Genomic DNA, 23,209 nt, shown 5'->3' on the forward strand with positions numbered 1-23,209 from the left:
TCTTTCAGAAACAAAATTCATGATCATGTACGATCATCTTGAAACTTTTAGACAACCGGTGCTAAAGTTTTTAAAACTAAAAAAAATTATTATGCATGCGTACAAACAGATAGTACAGGCATACTGCCAGATAATGTAAAGACGCTTTCCCTTCCTCGAGACGTAGGTCTTCGTGTTTCTTCCTCTTCTTCAAATCCACACGCACGTTTGCGAGAACAGACGTAATAGTTTACTTTATATAAGGGGTTATTCGTCAATGATGACAGATATGTAAATAAATCGGACGAGTTCTAACACGTTCCTATCTACTAAACATTGTCCACAGTCTTGAAAAGCCCATTCTTTAAGACGACATTGTGTATTATCCAAGTTCTATGGACAAGGCGTGATGTGGATTAATTTTGGTCTGGGAACATCATCTCTCTTTCTTAACATATTTTAAAACGTGAAGAGTTGGTGATTACTAGTTTAAAAATGGAATGATAGCAACTTCGAAACAGAGAAGTCTTTGAACCCTCTTATTTGATTTCACATCGGACATTCTTTGATGGGTGATTACAATACAGCAATTTGTCCCCTTTTACTCGTTACTTGTACGTGCTGTATACAAAAAAAATCTTTAAAAAATTAAAGTTTGAAGTCTGTTGAGGGTAAAACTCTTACAATATGCTGTACAGTGCATTTTACGATAATGTATACTAACAGCGAGGAAAATATGACAATGTCGTAATTCAACTGGTAAAAATGACATGAAAATAACATACACAAATTGTTTACCATATCAAACTTTGTCACAAAGAAACCAGCTACGTTTCCAGACTGGTGATGTATAGACTGTGAATTGTCAAACGTCCACTTAGAAGTCCTCATTGGACGAAGTCCGGAACGGCGACCTACGGATTCGGTTGCAACCCTTTGTGCATCCGGAGCCGTTACATGGACCTATTTATCTCAACATGGGTATAGGGATAACACAATATGGTATACAGGTGCACGTCGATTTATTTTGTCTTATGGTCCAATATGGTTTCCCGACGACTATGTTGTGCGAAGAGCTATAATTTAATCATGTCTTGACTGGTTTTATTTAAATTTGGCACAAAGACAGTACAATATGATTTAAGCTTATATATGGAATTTAATATTGGGTATATTAGCGATTGGTGGCCATCTTGTTTAAATTTATTGTCGGTTTTAGAGCCATTATTTTGACATGATAGGACCGATTTCGATCAAAGTTGGCACAAGGACCTAATACTGTGACATACAGTTCCACATCAACATGTTTTCGCTATACAATAGAATATGTGTGCTTGCTGGCATTTTTTTTTGTTTTGTTGTTGGTCTGGAACCAGTCTAGACATTCCTAGATAGATCATTTGTCATTTGTTGCACCTGTACCTTTGAGGAATGTGAGTTGACACATCAGTCAAGATTGTAATGCTTTCAATAGCTGTTGCTGATTCCCGGGTTGTAGTTAGTGGGCACCGCTTTAAGTCTTCATTACAAGATAGTAGTGTCATGATCCTTAAAATCTCGACTCTCGTTCTACCTTTGTAAGAAGAAATACAGACACACATCAATTTCTTTTGGGTGATATGATTTAATATGGCCTTCAGGAGTTCATTATATTTTAATTTTTTTCTGTCGAGAGCCTATACTCAGAAATTCCCGCACCGATTTCAAACGAACTTTGCACAAGGGCAAAGTACCTAGAAGTACAGATGCACGTTAATTGTTTTCAGTAGTATGATTCAATATGGCCGTCTGGCGGCCATGTTTTCCAGTCAGGAGATATAATTTGGACATACTGAGGCAATATCACTTGAATTTGACACAAAGACCGAGTACTATGATGTATGACTGTATACCTACGTTTACCAGTCATACATTTAAGTGGTTCATTATTTTGACTTCAGTTCAGTTACATCTAATCAAATCACATAATTAAATCTGGGGACAGTGTCATTTACAATGACTTGATGAATATTTGCTCTTTGACTATGTGTAAGTTGTAGATTGAACCTTTGCTTTTAACCTTCAAAATATTGTATCAGTTTGGATACTCCAATGAATTTTACGCTCAGAAAGAGTTATCTTTACAAACGTTAAGCCGCAAAGAGAATACAGTTTACTTCAATTGCCTTTTTGAAACGCTCTTGTTCGCAGCGAGTATCAGTCGGTCGACACACAATGAGCAGACTAGAAGGGGACAATACACGCTGAAGTAACGTGTACTTCTGATCAGGTCATAAGTGTATATAATAAGCTTTATAGGTCAAAGGTTACATGCAGGACTTCTCTACTTTGCGACTTTTTCCTGATCCAAAAAGTGTTTGAAATTATCCACGTTGCTGCCACAGCAGTAGATGTTTAATGCGGGTCGTTCACTCGGGTACTCGCAGCCTTTTCCTGAGCCCATAATTGTAAAATCATTATAGCAAAGTTTTGTTCTACAAGTTGATTATTTACAAGATTTACTCTACGCACACACTTTGCTATCAGTCAATACGTTTTCCCGAAAAGAACAAAAAGTGTGACAATATAATGTACACAACACTTCTGCAATTGGTTGTCCATGGATGTTTTCGTGAGAATATGACAAAAACGTCACTTACTATATTCATATGCAAAACTTTTGGAGGGTTACAAGCTAAAGTGCCCTACGTCATTTTTCCTGGTCAACTGCTTCCCCTATTGATTCAAAGGAAAACAAATTGTAAGTAGGGGTTTCTATTTTGGTTTGCGTTCTCAGTTCCCTTTGTGTTTGGCAAAATTACCGTCAGTTTCCCGACAGCTCTGTCATTTTCAAATCAAATGACCATCGCTCGCTTACTTTTTTGACTCTGAAGAATCATTACCTGCCGCCCTGGTTGACATCTGGTCAGGTTTGGAACGAATCATCATCCATTAATCGTGTTATTAGTGGGCAAGCTGAATAGACCCATGCATTTGCACACTGTACTAAAGTTATCTGGTTTGTGGAGAGTGGTTGTTCTACGCCTTACATAGCTGCTTAGTGCATATGGTATCTAGCATGTTACTTCCATTTGTAGGTTATCCACACTTCAAATTCGTTCACTTCAAATGAAATATATCATCATTTATTTGGTAACATTAACATAGGCGTTGGTTGCAATGCTGACGGAACCCACGGTAAACGCAGCCAGCTTCGAGTTCGTTGTTTCCGCAAATTATTCACGTAATTTTGGAATATACAGGCGGTACACTCTTGTGTTTCCATTGTTCGGATTATTATTGTCGTATTCGTTGAAAATATCGATTTTATTACATGACTTTTGGAGGCCTGGACACCGCACTTGACCCCTTGTTGCAGTGGAAACTGTATGTCAACAGCATGAAAGTACACAGTGCGTCGAAAGTTCAAGCGTCGGCGGGGTCTATACGAATACGAACCCCCATATTGGCGACAAAACTAAAATACGAGTACTCAAAAATTTGGCTAGTTGATGTATTTGTCAGATTCTAATAATCATGACTAATGTTTACGATATTTTCACGTCACACACATTTTCAACCGTGATCGTGAGAGAAATACCGGCCGCCATGTTGTTTGTTTACATTGACGAGCACACCAAAGATCGACACAAAAAAGGTCCAACGCATCAAAATTGATGACATAGACGTGGGTTGTCGTGACGTAGAACGACCAGCGAATAAATCCCGTATTTTTGTCCGAAGACGACAAACTTTGCTTGTGCATTTAATAATATGTAAAATTTCGTATAATACATACATATACATACATACATTAATGTATAATATATGGACATAATTATGTGAAATTTCGTATAAACAATAACCACTGTTGAACAATGACCAGTGTTTGACCAAATTGCACATCTTAATTTTTGGGTTGCCCCTGACCTTTGACCCTCATATCATCCTTTACCTCATTAATTATCCACATTTCTATTTCTAGGCTAGCCAAAAGAGCTAGACATCTGATTTTTGGAGGACAGAGACAAGTATAAGAGTGAATTTTTAGCAAAAATATCACGTGACCAGTATGAACGTTGACCTAGATTTCACAAATATGCCTATAAATCAGTAACTGTAAGTGCCACATCCTCCATATTTGGCAGGAAGAAGCACAAAAAGCAATCACATCATGCATCTTATTAATTATGCACATATCTAAACCTTGGCTAGCCAATTGAGGTAGAAATCTGATTTTTGTGGACAGGGCTAACTAGGGGAGCAATGTGTTGTGACAAAATATCACATGACATAAATGATCTTTGACCTCGATTTCACAGATATGCATATAAATCAGTAACCACAAGTGCTACAGCCTTCATATTTAATGGAATGAATCACCTAATGGCACCACATCCTGTACCTTATTAATTATGCACATATCTAATTTTAGGCTAAACAATAGATCCAGTGGGATAGGGATAAGTATGAGAGGTAAAGTGTCGCGTGACCAGCACCACCCTCCATCTTTATTGAGTAAATATGCCCATAGTTGACTAGCTATATCCATATCTATTTTTATTCATGCCATATGCATTTGGATAACTTGAAACCCTGCAATCGCTGCTATGCAGCTATATTTCAATATTTTAGTCAGTACGACAAGCAATGATATTTCGATACGACAAGCAGACACCTAAATATATATATATATATATATATATATATATATATATATATATATATATATATATATATAGATAGATATATATGTACAGCTATGCTAAGTAGATATATCCCAAAGAGAAACGGTAAAGTGACGAGGCACTTTATATATGTTGTTTTCTTTCCGCCTTCAAATGTTTTAAGTCGATTTGTTTCATTACGGTTAGAACGGGTAATGTGTACTACAATTGTCATTTTACACCGGTTTGGGTGTTAACAACTCATTGAAAATGACATAGTCCCCTCTTGTGCTTTGAAGTTAGTTAGTGGAAGTAACTAAATTGAAGTTGATATGATCATCATGAAAAAACGAAATGAGGTACCAAAGACCTTAATCTTCTGCCATATTGGCTTTTACTGTAAACAAATAGACATTAGTATGAACGTCATAGGGTTATGTCCTTTAACCAAGGTGGACAAAATTAGATTTGCCATGCACTGGCTTTTGAATGTTGAAATTCAATAATCTGCAGGAAACTGGATATCAATGAAATGTTATTGCATCAACAAACAACTTGAAGCTACAAGCTTTAAATTGTTGCTCTAACACTAGGCAAAATGCTTGATATACATTCAGTATATTTACGTATATTGACATATATGGAACACAAAATTAATTGTATATGTAACGTATATCTTTGTATATGGAACATTTCAATACGTTGATATACGTAGCGTATATCTATGCAGAACAAGAGTATACGTAATGCAGATCTTTGCACACCAAGTGTACTGTACTTGACAATGTGCATTTTATTAGTATACGTACGCGTATACTTATGGTATTTGACAAATGTACAGAATCAGTATATGTGTATATATTGTTGTATATCAGCATTATGCCTAGTGTAAATCACACATTGCTACATGTCAATACGCATGTGTAAGGAGAACAAATCACGTGACACAGAAATGTATGCGTGGTTTGCTTCATTTCTTCTGTAATTGGTTCTTATGTAAGTTGAAGCGTGTGTATAGAATCAGTTGCACACTACTCGATTCATTGTTCACAAATACCGGGAAGGTATTGACATGAGGTAAAGTGACTTACGTTATTTTGTGGAGCAAACTGGTTTGTTTTTAACGCATAAGTAAACAGACTGTATGCAGAGGTTTTCTTACGGCCGATGTTCCTATTTCTCCGCTCTGTTCGATAAATTTAGTGATACTTCACCCTGGACGAAGCACATCAAATAACAATATTACTAACTCTCCAGTTGAGCTTATATTAGAGTATTCGTTATTCCTAGTACCTCGCCAACACAGAGTCAAGTTGGGTTCGGATTATCACACGCCATTCTATCATATCATTTCTTTGGAAGCTGTAAATGCCTTATTGAAACCTTGCTTGTGTAGGGTAGGGCGAGGTTCTTTTCACTGCATATTGTACCCTAATGTTTCACTTCCTCTTTTAAGGTATTTGAAGTAGTTGAATTGATTTTATTTGGTATCATTTATATAGGCGCCTTACATTCCAATGAAAGGGCAAAGCGGCCGATACCACTGTATTTTGATTTTTTGATAAAAATAAGTAAATTAAAGCCTGGAAAATCCCACCAGCATGTAACTAGGAAGTAACTCTGAATAAATATGACATTTAACTGGTCTAATAATCATTTTATTCAAGATAATACATAACCAGGTCCATGGGACGTTTGTAATTTACAAAGTTAAGTAGAACCATCCTGAACCACTAAGAGGTGGTACAGGTGTCCGGAATGGGTAACATGTACATCCGCCTAGATTGATCCAAAAATGTATGAAGTGTTGCAGTATATGAATCACTGTATTAAGTCAAAGCTGGGAATGCTGTCGTTAATCATTTGGGTGACAGAGGTGTCGTATTCGGCCACAAATTCGTCATATCTACCATGGGATTTTAAAAGTTCCATTAGTCTTTTGGTGTGTGTCCCTGTCTAACAAGCTTTGATGCCAAAATATTCAACTAACAACATTTTCAAACACCAAGAACCTACAAATAAATATTGAAAGCTGTCGGATATGTGGTATGAGAGAGCAAGGTATTGAGATACGAATGCAAACAAGTTGAGATGTCTACACTCATGACATTTCATCCCCGATTGAGTAAGCTTGAAATCAACCATCCCTAGGAAGTCTTTGGGAGAGGGATAAAAGTAAAAAAGATAGTAATAAAAGGACGTGTGAAAAAGATTTGTCATAAACTCTCTCTCTCTCTCTCTCTCTCTCTCTCTCTCTCTCATAAATATTAAAGTATGGAACAATCGATGCAGATGCAACAACCACTTCTTGAGCGTGTAGACAAACGACCTCACGGCTGCAGTCATTGGCCACTTGTTATTAGATTCTTTTTATCAGTGCTCAGCTACCCAGTGACATGCCCAAATCGAAAGTGCATTGAGCATGCGTCGATGTCCCTTGACAGTACAGAGTTTAGAGTGACGCCATTGGTGGGACGTTATGACTCCAACTGTAACAACGAGACTGGTAATGGATCGCATTACGGTTCTACTACTAATGCTGAAAACTGTCCTGTGTGTCAGAGTCTTAATCCACCATGCGATTCTAGTATTCAAGGTAAGGACAACTTTAATTTTTCACTGTTCCTCGTTCCTTGCCTATTTACTTGATTCATGATTTTGCAACTTAATATGAACTACATTACAATAAAACAGTTCCTGTAAATTTCACGTGAACGGAGTGTTGACATCTCATTCGACGCGACCAGATGACAATAACTGGACGTATAGAAGAGCGAACCGGTTCCTACATGTCTCACAAAGTCATTTCAGTTAGTCAGCCAGTATCAGCACGGTCTGTAAGTAAGAAAGTCATCGTATTCAGACAGTCAGTCAGAATGCTAGACCATCACTCAGTCCTGAAGTTAAATAGTTACAGAATACATCCTTATCATTATTCATTTCAATATTTTACATCACTATAAATGGAAATTAATCGTGATTTAATTAGCCCTTTAAAGTAGAATGTGCCTCAGAGACAGGTAATTGGACTCTCAAACTTTTCCAATTCTTTTCTGATCTACTGCTTTGCAGGCCCCATTTTGAAGGCCTTGGAGAAAGAAAACTTTCACTGTCTTAGTTTTTTTCGTAAATCGAAAATATTATTTTTCTCCACAGAGCTAACACAGAGATGGAAGCCAATTATAAATTATGAATGTCGATAAATCTTGGGTAATTTTTTTCTCCTGTACCAGACTTTGCTCTGTGACTCCGATATTTATCCTTGATTTTGAAACAGAACGGTTGACAAATCCCTTAAGGAAAGTTTGACCATACTTCCTGAACATGTTATGGTGACTATAACTTTTTTGATTTTTTATTCCATAGCCAAGGTACGTGGAAGAGCTTGGAAAATCCGTATGCTGTGGTTTGCAGTGCTCTCTGCTCTATTAACCATCAATTACGTGCAACATCTTGTCATCTCGTGGGCCAAGTTAAAATTTGCCCTCTACATACTGTCATATTCTTCATATTTCGGACCGATAGTCGTGATTGTCGTCTACCGTCTGATAGCCTGCCTCATCAGATGTCCTCCAACCGGAACAAAATCGTTTTATGCAATGGCCGATGAAAATGTCTTAAGTCTCTTGCATCGCGTAGATCTCAGAGATATGAAGCTTCATGGCTATTGTTTCTTTATTGGCCCAACGATAAATGCCCTGCTTCTCACGGCGTTCCAAATTTACCATGTCTCAACAAATTGCCCAAAATTTGACGGTTGGGGCATGGTCGCATACATAAGTGAAGTCATCGGTTTCTTCGTCTTTGCTGCGTTCTGGTACCTGGTTTTGCTCATGCGCAAAGCCCTACAAAGAGATCTGAAATCAACGTGTGCCTTTCTCAAATTACATGCATCGGACAATTCCGTTAGTAGGCATCGCGTCATGGAGAGTTTTGTCGAATATTTAAGACTAGATCACTTAATTTCGGGTTGGATGATTTTCCAAATAGCCATAAACACTTTCAAATTTTCCTGCCACGTGTATTGGAGCTTTCACTTGAACAGCAACGAGGGTCAATTAATCGCTCTCAACTTGTTGAGTATACAGATTTGGTTCCAGGTTTCAATGTATTTTTTATATCCCCTTGTTGCTGCTGATGGTCTGAATATCCAATACGTTTGGTTGAAGTTTATGGCTTTAGTTGAATACGAACAAGGCGAACGTGGCTACTGGCCATCCTTTAAGATGCTCAAACACCTGAAACCGGTCAAGAGCAATGTTATACTTACTCTAGCCTTTTCAATCTTGGGGGCATTTTTGTCTCTTCACTTGACTGACCAGTGGGCGAAATTCTGGACAGCAGATTCAATTTGTTACACTATAAATGACTGAATTGTTTATCAAGGTTATTGTCAAATATCTTCCCATTACAGTTGTGTGAGAGACTAATCTCGTACCTTATTGACTATCAGGGTCTGTAAGACACAGGGTGTGAGATAGTGATCTGACCCTTCTCTCACAGCGCCATCCTTGAAAATAACAGAATTAAACTAAACCGTAGCGGTTAACAGCTACATCTGCCTGTTTTTTTTTTTAATATAGTTGTTTGAGTCCTCCAATTCGGTGTTAAAATGTAATCCACGATTTATTTGGGAAAACCGAGACAAGCATAAGAACTTAAAGTTTTTTCTCTTGTAGTGCATTTGGTCAGAAACTTTCAATTTTTCAGCAATTAAAAGTATAAAACATGAGATTTCGAACACAAGATATGGTGCACTAATAGACAAATAGACAATTATTTTATCATTTAGATAACTGTTATTGTACGAGACGGCAAAGGAGTTGTTTTATCGTAATGTAGTTTTGATGCTTTCTGTTTTAGTTAGAATAAGACCTGCGTTTGGTGAGCTGTAGGGAACCATAATATATTAAATTTGTGTAGAGTAATGTAAGGTATCCATCCTTCAGAGACTGACAGTTAATCCCTTGTTGCTTTTACTTTCGATTCTTGACTCTATCGCAGCGCACAAATTCTACATCTCCTAGATTGTATTGTACATGTATTTTACTACTTGATTTTTAAGTTAAAATGTTGAATTACTCTACGATGCATTGTATCTTTCTAACATACCGTGACGGATTTGCGATGTTTACAATAAACATGCAGATAGTTGATATCCGAATCTACTTTGTGTACATGACTTTTACCCCTCGATCCAGGGTAGATTAATGTGTAAATTATGTATACCATACTGCCTCGGTTCCTATTGAATGGAGGCACGAACAACAATACAACAGCTATTAATGTACATGAGAAAACAAGATGCGTCTACAATTCTTTCAGTACTACACGGGTACTTTTAAAACTTGATGGTTGTCACATCTTTTTAACATACCGTGACGGATTTGCCAATGTTTTAAAATAAACATGCAGATAGTTGATATCCGAATCTACTTTGTGTACATGACTTTTACCCCTCGATTGAAGACAACCACGTACAGTGCGGTTGCTAAAGGAGACTCATAAAAATGATATCATATTGTCTCGCTTAACAGGCGTTAAGTAAGTAAGCGGATATCAGGAAGATATTTCTTCTTCTATAGAGTTCACAGAGTGACAGTATAAGTCGCGATCCATGATTCACTTCAGATGTAGTCAGTATAAATGAGCGATAGTAGTCGCATTGTAGAAATATCCGAGCTAACCTACAATTTTTCTGACCTGCGACCCCTCCACACGATGTAGAGTTCATGAAGCACTTACCACATGTCACAAAACTTTATCGAAGACGAAAGACAGCCTCGGACAGGAAAATACGGCTATAAAATTCAGTAAATTCTCCGCGTATAGATCCTAACGCACAATGTACGGCACCTCGTGGCCTAGCGAAGACAGCACAGTCCAAACCGGTCAGTTAAATCCCTCCTTTGAAGAGTGTGGTTCCATAGCAGAGCTTAGTTGTCACAATTGTTCTTAGAGCGACTCCTACACACGCCACTGTAAAGACAATTTATAGAGAACAACGAAAACAACATTGTACATTTAAGCAATTATAGTAAACTCTCTCCAGGTCCATTCGGACGAAAGCAAACTTTGCACAACACAATGTAAGATGCGAAGCCGACTACACTATGTCGTACAAAGTTTGCTTTCGTTCTTTATGGGCCGGGATTCGTTAGTGGTATTGTTTTATAGTTTTGACAATGCCTGGAATATGTAGACAAAGAAAACATCTGGGGCCACAATGTTTGATAATCGGATACATTATCAGTAATAGTCTTGGGAATGACGTTACATAATCCATTGGCACTGACAAGGCTATAAGATAATATTTAATTTCATAATGATCAGATCAATATAAATGTTAGCAGTGGGACAGCCAATGTCACAATAACAACATTCGCAACATGATTTCGATCAGCACCTGAAATGTCAAGGAAATGGATGTATTAAAATGGCATAATATCTTTGAAGAAGCACATTTTTGAAATTAACTATAAAATATCCTACGATATTAGGTGGTGTACATTTCGCAAGATTAACTTAAGCATTGTCAGCCTAACTATTTGTGAAGGGCGATCTGAAATGGGCCACAGTAGTTGCAATTTTAAGATTCACTATAGGAATAAATAGAATTAGTCACAGGATCCAGACTGACATCATATCGTGCAGCTAAGTTCGTGTGTGATTTTTAGAGGTTCACAACCATAGTTTTTTCTCCAGTACATCATGTCTCTGCATCTTCATTTTACAACTGTTACAATTAAGTGTCATCAGTATTTTACAACTGACAAACATTGCAGGACAACTTACAGTGTTTCTAATAGTATTTATAACATCGGCTCATTTGTAAAATAGTTTGAGTATTAACGGAAATGTGTAAGTATATATAATAATATCTGTTACTTAAGTTTCAAGCATCTTGCAATCTTCAGAGAGAACTAAATGTCCTTAGCTCAGCACTCGCTTTTATATGGTTGGGACGTACCATGGTATTGTTTTCTATATAGGTAGAGCGTTTATTTAATAGCTTAGATTTGTCAGCATTGATAATGTGTAGCTATTCTGATGTACACAGATTACATCGCTTGCTTATGTCAAAGTAACTCGATGCCTTGTCAATGATTAACCATGACACGTCAAAGACCCGGTCCAAGTTCTTTAACAAACCAATTAAACTTTAATAGTTAAGTGCTGTTCCCATACTTTTTGTTACGGAAAGATTGCATGTGATTAGCTAAGCCCGTCTTGAAGGTGTTATCAGTGAGTCCGATGTAAACATTCTTCTTGTTGACTGTTGACTGTTTACTTGTTGAATGACGTAATTGTGTTACTTCTGTGTAGAATGGCTGTTTATATCTTGCGACAGTGCAGTGTATGATTGGTACTAGCCTACCAAAAATCGATCGTTCGACTATTCTGGGAGGAATACTATTATAGAAATAACGGACGACGCGCTGACCATTGACGTTCATTTATAGGCAAGGGCGTGAGGAAAGCCAAAATTAACACCGAGTCCGTTAATTTGACTTTCCTCGAGCCCGCGCCCATAAATAAACTTTAATGGTCAGCGCGGAGTCTGTTATTTCCATTATATTATCAACGAACCCCGAAAAACCGTCTAAATTTACGAAAATTTCCCGTGCGAACGACAACGGGGCCCCAGAACCTGTCAGTGAGTAGTGCGCGTGCTGCAAAAATTTTGCAAATCCGGAGATTTTTTTGAAGAAAAGCGTCTAAAGTCGGCCCACAAATGCTCCATTTTATTTTGTGGTTGATTACGATCTTTGTACAAATCACAATTTTCGTTTTAGCCGTAAAATTACTGTGTTTATTCATATTATTTATATTCACGGGCACGAAAACAAACCATTACTGTATATTTGTGGGTAGTCACGTGGTTCAGCTCGACCAATTAAAACGTAATGGACAGGGCATGGTTATATAATATAAGGTCACGTTACTTATGTTATATTGTCAGTCATGACTATGGAAGGGTGTTATTAATTGCCATATGTGAGCTAAGGCATGATCTCTCATGCATTTAACATATTGCCCTGTGCATTTCACATATTTTCCTAAGCTTTTCACATTTTATACAGGGCACTTAAATCACTTAAATGCTGTTCCTCGCACTAAGGATGTTCGGTCCTGCGCATGAGCTATGTTATAATGTGCATTTACAGTGTTGTCCTTGGCATTAAATATGATAGGATGGTCGTCCGCACTTATAGCAATACCGCATTTGAAAATAAAATATTTACAGAAAACGAAAACATGTTCTGAAAATAGCAAATTTTATCATCCTTTGACGTAAACAAACGTTCTAAGGTCATTGCATGAACTTTTCGTGATGTTTTCGAACGACATAGTTAATATCTCAAAACAATTTACCAATTCAACTCTATTAACATCGAGAGAATACGATAGCAAGCCAAACGTCCGCTCTCTTGAGATGAATGGTGATTTCATAGTTCGTCTTGTTCAATATTTAAATCAGTACACACAGAGGTGACATTTCGATACAATTATCAGACCACTACAAATACATGTACATATAGTACAGTAAAAGGATATACCCCAAGGGGAAAAGTCAAGTAACTAGGACAGTTTGTATTTTTTTTTCTTAACGCCTTCAAATGGTTAAGTCGATTCTATTTCCGATTTGCACTGTTCTATATTTAGACATATTTTCGTTCCGCCTAAAAAGGGAAATGAGTACTAAAGTTGTCATTTTTATTTGCGCCTTAAGGGTCACTAGTTTGTGGTGCTGGGTGTGTATATCAATCATTCAATTACCACGTAATCAATTGCGTGACCACACATAAAGCAATTATTGTCACGTCAAGCGAGTGGTGCTGTACGTCACACCGGTTTATGTTTTTGAAAATGTTTCAAGGGGTTAAACGTACAACTCCTCTCTGTGAGTGTTTGGTAATCGCTCATTTTTTAGGTTTTTGGTGCGTACTCCTCACTTAACAATTATTACAGAAGGCTACTGAACTAATAAAACTGCACCAGCAGACAAGTTACAAACTTAAAATAGTTGATATGAACAAAGCTTTACTTAAAGTCAATAAAGTCAATACACAAAGGACAACAAATCACATGACAGGGAAATTGTACGCGTGGTTTGCTTTTATTTCCTCTTTAAATGCTCCTTATTTAAGGTGAAGCGCGTACATAGAATCAGTTGCACACTACTCAATTCACGGTTCACAAATACCAGGAAGGTGTTGAAACAAGGTAAAGTGACTTCACTTACGTTATTTTTTTGATCAAACTGGTTTGTTTTGATACATGAGTAAAAGAGATTGTAAGCAATGGCTTTCTCTTTGAACACGATTGGAACTAATTTGGAATAATTGGATTAACATATTTTTCGAATTTCTCAAAGATGTTAGATGCCATATAGCTGAATGTTGTAATATTACAAATTACTCATAAAAACATGTGACTCTGTGTAACGTAAAAAGAAAAGCAGACGAGCTTACATTTGCAGATTAAAACGAACTCATTTCACCCTCCAATTATCCAAATTAGTTTCAATCGTGTTTTTGGTTGATGTTCATATTTCTCCGTTCTGTTTGATAAAATAATTAATGATGTTTTCCTCACAACTCATCAAAGAACAATGATATTACTTGCTCGCCAGTTGGGCTTAGAGTATTCGTTATTCTTCTTAAGTTGCGCTAGGATTGTCACACACCAGTCTATCGTATCATATATTTGGAAGCTGTTAATGCCTGAGTGAAACCCATGCTTGTTCACATTTCACAAAATCAATGGGGTGGAGCTCCTTCTTGCTCTTTTTATGACTTTTCTCTGCATATTGTACCCAGACATTTCACTTTCTCTTGCAAGGCGTTCAAAGTAATTGAATTGATTTTATTTGGTAGCAATGATATGGGCGCCTTACAATCCAATGAAAAGGCAGATCGACCGATACCACTGCACTTTGATTTTTTAAGGAAATAAGAAAAATCAAAAACCATGAAAATGCTTTCTGTAAGTAACTTTGAATAAATCCAAGTGCCTACAAATCAAAATTGAAAACAGTCAGATAAGCTATGTGAGAGAGTAAGATATTTAGACAAAAAGTTGAGAAAGCTGTCTAGACTCATGACATTTCATCACAAATTGAGCAAATTTGAAAGCGGCTATCCCAGAAATACAGTACAGAAAAATGACAGTAATAAAAGGATGAGTAACGAAGATTTATCATGTATTTACACTAATGTTCTCTCTCTCTCTCTCTCTCTCTCTCTCTCTCTCTCTCTCTCTCTCTTCTAAATATATGACAGCATGGAAGAATCGATGCAACAACCACTTCTTGAGGGTGTAGACAAACGACCACAAGGCTGTAAACACTGGCCACTTGTTGTTAGATTCTTTCTATCGGTGCTCAGCTACCCAGTGGCATGCCCAAATCGGAAGTGCATTGAGCATGCGTCGATGTCCCTTGACAGTACCGAGTTCCGTATGACGCCACTGTTGGTACACTCTGACTGTAATAGTAACAGCGAGACTGGCAATGGGTCTCATTACGGTTCTACTACTAATGCTGAAAACTGTCCTGTGTGTCAGAGTCTCAATCCACCATGCAGTTCTAATGTTCAAAGTAAGTACAAGTTTTTCTTCACTGTTCCTTGTTTCTTACCTATTTACGTTTCACATGAACTGTATAACAAAAACAGCTGCCGTAAATTTCCAGTAGATTTATTGTTGCCATCTCACTTGACGCGATAAGATGACAAAAACTGTGTGGTAGAGAGAAAGCGAACCAGTTTCTTCATTTCTCAGTCAGTAATTTCAGACAGTCAGTCAGTAACAAAGTCAGTATTTAAGTCACTGGTAGTCAGGAAGTCAGTCAGAATGCTAAAATACGGCGATTTCAATCGGGTTCGAACTCGCAACGTACGGTACCCAGTCAACTAGCGGAGAAGCCAAAGACAATACCGCTCGGCCAAATCCCAAATCAAAAAACAGAATGATTCAATCACCGAGCTAAGTTGTTACAATTTTTCTGACTGCGACCTTTCTAAACGATCAATCAGTCCTGAAGTCATTTACTTTTTTAAAATTTATTTTATTTGTATCCATTTTCCAACAGGCATTGCCCTATTAAAATTGAGGCACTCGTTGCCAACTACCCAATGGAGCAATGAGGAGTAACGTGCCTTTATTAGTCAGGGGCACAACACCGTGCTAGAGTCTCGAACTCACCATCCTCTTACAGTGAGTCCGTTACCCTGGACTTGCTGGGTCTCGAACCATCTTCTGATAGTGAGGTACCGTAACCACTGCCCCACGGTGCATCCCATAAAAGTCACGATGTTACAGATTTTGTCCTCAACAAACTTATATATGTCCACAATTTACATCCATATGAATTGAAAATACTCATGATTTCAATAGCATTACCATGTCATGGTTAATTAAACTTGGTCTCTTTTTTCACAGCCCAAGGACGGGGAAGAGCTTGGAAGATCCGCATGCTATGGTTTGCAGTGCTGTCTGCTCTTTTCACTATTAACTACGTGCAGCATCTTGTCATCTCGTGGGCAAAACCCCAGTTTGTCCTCTACATACTGTCATATTCTTCATTTTTCGGACCGATAGTCGGAATTGTCGTGTACCGTCTGATAGCCTGCTTCATCAGATGTCCTCCAACCGGAACGAAATCGTTTTATGCTATGACCGATGAAAATGTCTTGAGTCTCTTGCATCGCGTAAATCTCAAAGATGTGAAACTACACGGCTTTTGTTTCTTCATTGGCCCAACGATAAATGCCTTGCTTCTCACGGCATTCCAAATTTACCATGTCTCAACAAACTGCCCAAACTTTGACGGTTGGGGCATGGTCGCATACATAAGTGAAGTCATCGGTTTCTTCGTCTTTGCTGCGTTCTGGTACCTTGTTTTTCTCATGCGAAAAGCCCTAGAAAGAGATCTAAAATCAACGTGTGCCTTTCTCAAACTGCACGCATCGGACAATTCTGTTAGTAGGCACCGCCTTATGGAGAGTTTTGTCGAATATTCGCGACTAGATCACTTAATTTCGTGTTGGATGATTTTCCAAATAGCCATAAACACTTTTAAATTTTCCTGCCACGTGTATTGGAACTTTCACTTGAACAACAACGAGGGTCAGTTAATCGCTCTCAACTTGTTGAATATACAGATTTGGTTACAGGTTTCAATGTTTTTTGTATTTCCCCTTGTTGCTGCTGATGGTCTTAATATTAAATACGTTTGGTTGAAGTTTATGGCTTTAGTTGAGTACGAACAAGGTGAACGTGGCTACTGGCCCTCCTTTAAGATGCTCAAACACCTGAAACCGGTCAAGAGCAATGTTTTTCTTACTCTAGCCTTTTCAGTGCTGGGGGCGTTTTTGTCACTTCAGTTGACAGACCAGTGGGCAAAATTCTGGACAGCCGATTCAATTTGTTATACTATAAATGACTGAATTGTTTATGAAGGTAACTGCCAAATATCTATCCGTTACATAAGTGTGATTGACAAATCTCATATATTTTGACGATCATGGTCTGTAAGACGTTGTTTTGATATGTTGATTATAACCTTACCCTCCCCTTACAACGTCATAATTGAAAATAACAAATTCAAATAAACAACAGTGATTTAGAGGGAAATCTGTTTATTTTTGTAACATAAATGTGTTATTCCTCCTCCGGGACAAAATTGTTAGATGTAAAAATTCATAACGTATTCAAAAAAGGGATATGCAATGGATCACAAAGTTTCCCTTGCAGAACGTATAGTTTGAAACTTTCGGGGCGAACTTTTTAATATTTCAGCAATTAGGCTAAAACATGACATTTCGAACACAAGGTACGGTATAGCATTAGACAATAGACAAGTACTTCCATTTAACATTAAATGAATCGTGTACTCAAAGATAGGGGTATTGCTTTGTTTTACTGTATCTTAAATTGCTGCGGCAGTTTTTGATTTGATGCCTCCGGGTTTGGCTAGAGTAAGAACTTTGTAGGTGATGATCTGCAGGAAACCACTATATTAAACTTGTGTAGAGTAGTGTAAGATAGTGCATCCCTCAAGAGACTTGTAGTGCAACGATTGATCCCTTGTAGCTGTCACTTTGAATCCTTGACTATACCTTAGCGCATGTATTCAACATCTCCTAGATATTTTAATACGTGAATCGTATATTAAATTTACGATGTGTTGCATTTTCGCTATCTTTTTTTGCATATTATTGTAGTGTTATTCGTCAAACACGGCGAACTTTTGTAAGCTACGAACATCAGTTATAGCCGTCAATATTTCACGATTTTCCGTCATTTTCTTAAACTTTATGTAAATACGTATACACTTAAATTACGAATACCCTTAATAAATATAACAAGAAACATCCATTTGTTAGTACGTTTTCTTGATTAGAGCACCCTATGTGGTAATACAAAGCTGCATCTGAAGTTCCGAGGAGTTCAACCAAAGATATGGGAGATTAAATGAGTTGAATGCTAAAATTCATATGTGAATTTAAAGTTTGCATACCATGCTGCGAATGGTCCTGTGATATGGAGGCACAAACAGTAACACAGCAGCTATTAAAGTACATGATGAAAAAAGAGGAGTCTGCAACTCCTTCTGGAATACACGAACACTTTCAGTGATCTTCAAATGTTGGGAATTTGTCCATGTTTCACCAAAAGAAAAAGGTAGATATTTTAAATCAGGCTCCGCTTTTCGTAGGTAACTTTAGCACCTCGCACTCACGATTACAGTAGAACTGCTAAAGAGGATTTGCCACGCAACCAAATCATAAGAATGATAGCACGATCGTCATGTCTTGCTTAAGAGACGTTATTTTAAGTAAGTAAGTAGGCTGATAGAATAAAGCTTTTTCTGTTTCGATTTGCAATATACTATTAAAGCGACAGGAATTGGCAAGATCGCGATGTGACCGTGAAAGTTGCGAGCAATGAATCAATTCAGTGGAAGTCGGTGTACTCTAAAGTTACTGGTTGCTAACAGCTCCAGCAATAGGCATTTTATAATGGTAAAAAATAACATAAAACAGCATTGAATATGCGATTGTTTTCTTCCATTTCAAATGGTTGTATATTCCTGGCGACAGTGCAGTGTATGATACCAACCCACCACAAGATCGATGGTTAGACTATACCGGGAAAATGTTAAAAGGTAACATTATACTTATGTTACATTGTCAGTCATGAGTATGGAAGGCCATAACTGTCTTAAGTGAATTAAAATCATGACCTCATTTCACATGTTGTCTGGTGCATTTCACATTTTGTCCTTTGCAATTAACATGTTGTCGAGGATACTTAAATGTTGCGCTTGGCATTTAGGATGTTTTCTAGTCCATGTACAATGTTGTATATCTGTGCATTTACAAAGTTCTCCTGGGCATTTATCATGGCAAGCTGAAGTGATCTTTACTTGGCAAAATTCCAAAGCTATTGCACGCACGTTTCCAGGTTTTTTTTGAAAGACATATTTAAAATCTAAATAAAGTTTATCAATTAAACTTTTGTTAAGTGGATATGTTTACAAAGAGGAGAATAAGATGGTAGGTGCATACTTAACCGTTGACCAAAGCGTCTCCTCTCTTGAGATATATCATGATTTCATAGTAACACCTGTTCAATATTTAAATCAATATAGACAGTGGGTGAAATTTCGACACTACATGTATATGTACACTTACGGTAAGTAGGTATAGCCAAAGGAGATAAACTAAAATATTAAGGCGATCTATATTTTTTGTTTTTGTTCCGCCTTCAAATGGAAAACTCGATTTAAATCATTTCCGCCTTATTATATATTTATGTATATTTTCTTTACGCCTAGAGAAGGTTATGTGTACCAAGTTGTCATTTTTATTTGCGCAATAAACGGGTTATTTATACCGTATTTTCCGACCCGAAAGGGTCACTTGTTTATGGCACTAGCAGCCGGTTGTATATATATCAATCATTCGATTACTACACAATATATTCTTCGACTACACTTGAAAATTATTTAATGTCAAACGGTTTCTACGTAGCTCACACTTGTTTATTTTTAGAAAATTACTCAGAGGTCAAACATCAAACCTCTCCCTTTGATTAATGTTTGACAGATCGCTCGTTTGTCAGGTTTTTGGTGCTAACTCTTCCTTTCACAATTATAGATGGATATTGTTGAATATTATTGGACCAGCTGAAGAGGTTACAAGCTCTAAATAATTGCTCGGAATCACGAGTTACTTTGATTCAACACGCATGCCTTTGGAGAACAAAGCACATTGCTCGCAAATGTATGCGTGGTTTGCTTTTCTTTTCGCCTCAAATGGTTGAAAGATCCGCTGGTCGATGGCGCTCTATATGGTCCCTCTGTTGAACGAGGGGAGAGCGTAGAGAGCGCCCTCGAGCGACGGATCTTTCAGTCTAAGGTGAAGCGTGTGTATAAGAATCAGTAACTCACTTCTCAAACGTTTCACAAATACTGGGAAAGTGTTAACACAAGGTAAAATCATCTACTTTATTTGTCGATCAAACTAGGTTTATTTACGCATGAGTAAAACGGATTGTATGCAGAATCTTTTTGCTGATGTTCAAGATTCTCCGCTCTGTTCGATAAAATTATTGATGTTTTCCGAGCAGCCCATCAAATATTAATGATGCCAATCGCTCCCTGTTGGGCTCCTGGTAGTCGTCAGTCCTGCTGCCCTGCCAACGCCAAGTCATGTCGGGTTTGGATCATCACACGCCAATCTATCATCCAATGGGAAGCTGCAGAGGCCTGATTGAATTCACGCTCATGCAAATTTAAAAATCGATGGTGGTAATGTTTTTCTATGTTTTTAATGACTTCTCTGTACGCAATGTACCAAGACATTTCACTTCCTCTTGTGAGGCATTCAAAGTAACTCAATTGATTTTATTTTGTAACACTGATGTGTGCGCTTTTCAATGAACATCCTAAGCGAACGATACCGCTGTACCTTGATGATTGAAGGAAATAAATAAATCAAAGCTCGAAAATTAAATACCTTGCCCTCGTGTGACCATACATAAATCCGATCAACAACATTGTCAGATACCAGAAATCAGACATCTTCAGCGTCCCATAGGCGGCATCATGGGCCAGTGGCTACAACAGTGGACGCACGATAACAGGATGGCGAGTCCGGTATGGCTATGGCGTTGTGTCCTTGAGCAAGGCACGTTAGCCTTATTGCTTCTCCTCACCCAGGAGTGATGGGTATCCGGTAGGAAAGTGGCTTAATGTAAGCGTTTAGCTTAGCTGCGCTGATTGGCTACACATGTGAGGTGCTGTTTGCTCCCCAGAGTTGAGCGGTATCAAATTAAGTCCAGTGACAAGGAATAAAACACAATAGTAAGCATAAGTACTTGTGGTTATGTGTGCTATATAAGACCCATTATTATTAACCTACCGATCAATATTCCAAGCCATTGAATAAGTGGTATCAGATAGTAAGGTATTTTAACAAAAATGGGGAAAAGTTGTCGTAAATGATGACATCTTCTCTTTAGCAAAAGAGAGAGGCCATCCCTAGAAGTTTGTCAGGAGCGGCAAAAGAATAAATGACAATGAAAGCCTGTATGAAAAAAAAACAATCATAAACTCATGCTCTCTCTCTCTCTCTCTCTCTCTCTCTCTCTCTCTCTCTCTCTCTCTCTCTCTCTTAGACCTATGCACATTCCAGCAATCTATGCAACCATCACTTCTCGAGAGCGTAGATAAAGTACTTCAGGCTGCAGTCACTTGCCACTTGTTAGATTATTTCTATAAGTGCTCAGCTATACATTAGTATGTTGCTAATTGGAAGTGCGTTGAGCATGCGTAGATGTCCCTTGACAGTACAGAGCTTAGTATAACGCCATTGGTAGTAAATTGTGACTGCAATAGTAGCAACAAGACAGGTAATGGCTCGCATTAGGGTTCTATCATTAATGCTGAAAGCTGTCCTGTGTGTCAATGTCTCATTCCACCATGCAATTCCAATGTTCAAAGTAAGGACAAGTTTTCTTCACTATTCCTTGTTTCTTACTTATTTACTCATCACTTATGACTTATTTATACTACAGTATAACAAAACAGACGTTTAGGTATTGCTGACATTGAATTCGCCCCGATAAGATGACAATGATTATGATGTTGAGAGAAAACGAATGAGTTCCTTTATTTCTCAGTGTGTCATTCATTTCAGTCAGTCAGTGTCAGAGTCTGTAAAAATTTTCAGCTAGTCAGACAGTTGGTCAGAATTCCGGTCAGTGGCTGAGTCCTGAAGTCACATCGTTATACAGACCCAACGTTTTCATTATTCGTGGCAACGTTGTTTTCAGTGTAACATACTGACGAATATTTTTCTATGATTTCAGACTATACTTCAAGTAGAGTAGACAAATGACGACAAAAGTACCAGAAGATATAGCAGCCGATGGTAAACGGGGATTTCATTTCGACTTGGCGGAATTGGTCCTCATCAAACTTATATAAGCTCATGTTTCACATCAACATATTCGAAAAGTATTCGATTTCAAAAGCGTTTGAACATTTCATGGTTAATAAAACATTGTTGGGTCTCTTATCCCACAGCAGAGACACGTGGAAGGGCTTTAAGATCCGCATACAATGGTTCTCACCACAGCAAGAATTTGAGATAGTGTGATCTCATAAATGCCTTAAACACCACTGTATTTGCTGTCATGGCAAATAGTTCTGTTTGTTCGTGAAACTAGCTAACCTCATTTATTTTAATTTTTATACGTTTCTGGCATTACCTGCCTGCATCACCTAAAACTTTACTAAAATTTCTGTAATCTTAAGTGTTTTAGATGCAGAAATCCACCACATTGAAAACATGGTTGACCGACTGAGACGTGTATGACACAATATCACCCAGTAATAAGTTCTGTGAGGGGTTGTTTAGTGACGATGATCTTACACATCACCTTTCCAACTTAATTATTGAAAGAACATGATTCAGCTGAAACATAGTTGCAAAAAACACGATTGCAACTAATTTTTGATACTTGGAAGGTGAAGTAATGCCGATTTAATCTACAAATGTAATCTCATCTGCTTTCTTTTTATATTACACACTTGTTTTTATGAGTAAATTGTATTATTGCAACATTCAACTATCTTGCACCTAACACTTTTGAGAAATTTAAAAAATATAAAAATCCAATTATCCCAAATTCTTTCTAATCGTGTTAAAAGTAAGCAGTAAATTGTCACTTCTTCGTAAAATATTGCAATCGTTCATTCCTTCTTGCAATTTTATGATGATGAATATGTCAAAGTCTTTGGTAAAAATAGCTTACTAAGTAAAGAGGAAAATCAGGATTGAGATTGGAATCTTAACTATTTCAGTATGTGTAATCTAGTTCACATTTGAGCTACATGTATTTCGAGCATAAGCAAATGCCGTACAAGTAGTAGTAAAGCTTTCCTGTTTAACATTAACCACATTACTGAAATGTACCGGACAAAACAGCTGTTGTTCTCTTGACAATCAATATATCACATTGTCTTTACATTTGAAACATTCAGTTTCGGCAAGAGTTAAACCAGAGTT

The 23,209-nt window shown here is 37.5% G+C and overlaps 1 protein-coding gene across 3 annotated transcripts; it reads left to right on the plus strand.

Moving 5' to 3' along the window:
* Window positions 1-2,797: 2,797 nt before the first annotated feature.
* On the plus strand, window positions 2,798-9,789 carry LOC139123117 (uncharacterized). Of its 3 annotated transcripts, none has more exons than XM_070689132.1 (3): window positions 2,798-2,888; window positions 6,899-7,221; window positions 7,992-9,085. In XM_070689132.1, the coding sequence occupies exons 2-3, from the start codon at window positions 6,900-6,902 to the stop codon at window positions 8,996-8,998; spliced, it is 1,329 nt and encodes a 442-aa protein (XP_070545233.1). In that variant the 5' UTR covers window positions 2,798-2,888; window position 6,899; the 3' UTR covers window positions 8,999-9,085. The 3 variants fall into 3 exon arrangements, with proteins under 3 accessions (XP_070545233.1, XP_070545234.1, XP_070545232.1); XM_070689133.1 differs by lacking the exon at window positions 2,798-2,888 and adding an exon at window positions 2,942-3,028; XM_070689131.1 differs by lacking the exon at window positions 2,798-2,888 and adding an exon at window positions 5,599-5,702 and having other exon boundaries at window positions 7,992-9,789.
* The last annotated feature ends 13,420 nt before the right edge of the window (window positions 9,790-23,209 follow it).

This window comes from Ptychodera flava, chromosome 22 (assembly GCF_041260155.1).
Source record: "Ptychodera flava strain L36383 chromosome 22, AS_Pfla_20210202, whole genome shotgun sequence".
Taxonomy (NCBI): Eukaryota; Metazoa; Hemichordata; class Enteropneusta; family Ptychoderidae; genus Ptychodera; species Ptychodera flava.

Bases quoted from the DNA above. Each gene is read 5' to 3' on its own strand.
- LOC139123117 (XM_070689131.1), top strand. The intron at 7,222-7,991 runs GTAAGGACAACT...TTTATTCCATAG, and splicing joins ATGCGATTCTAGTATTCAAG to CCAAGGTACGTGGAAGAGCT.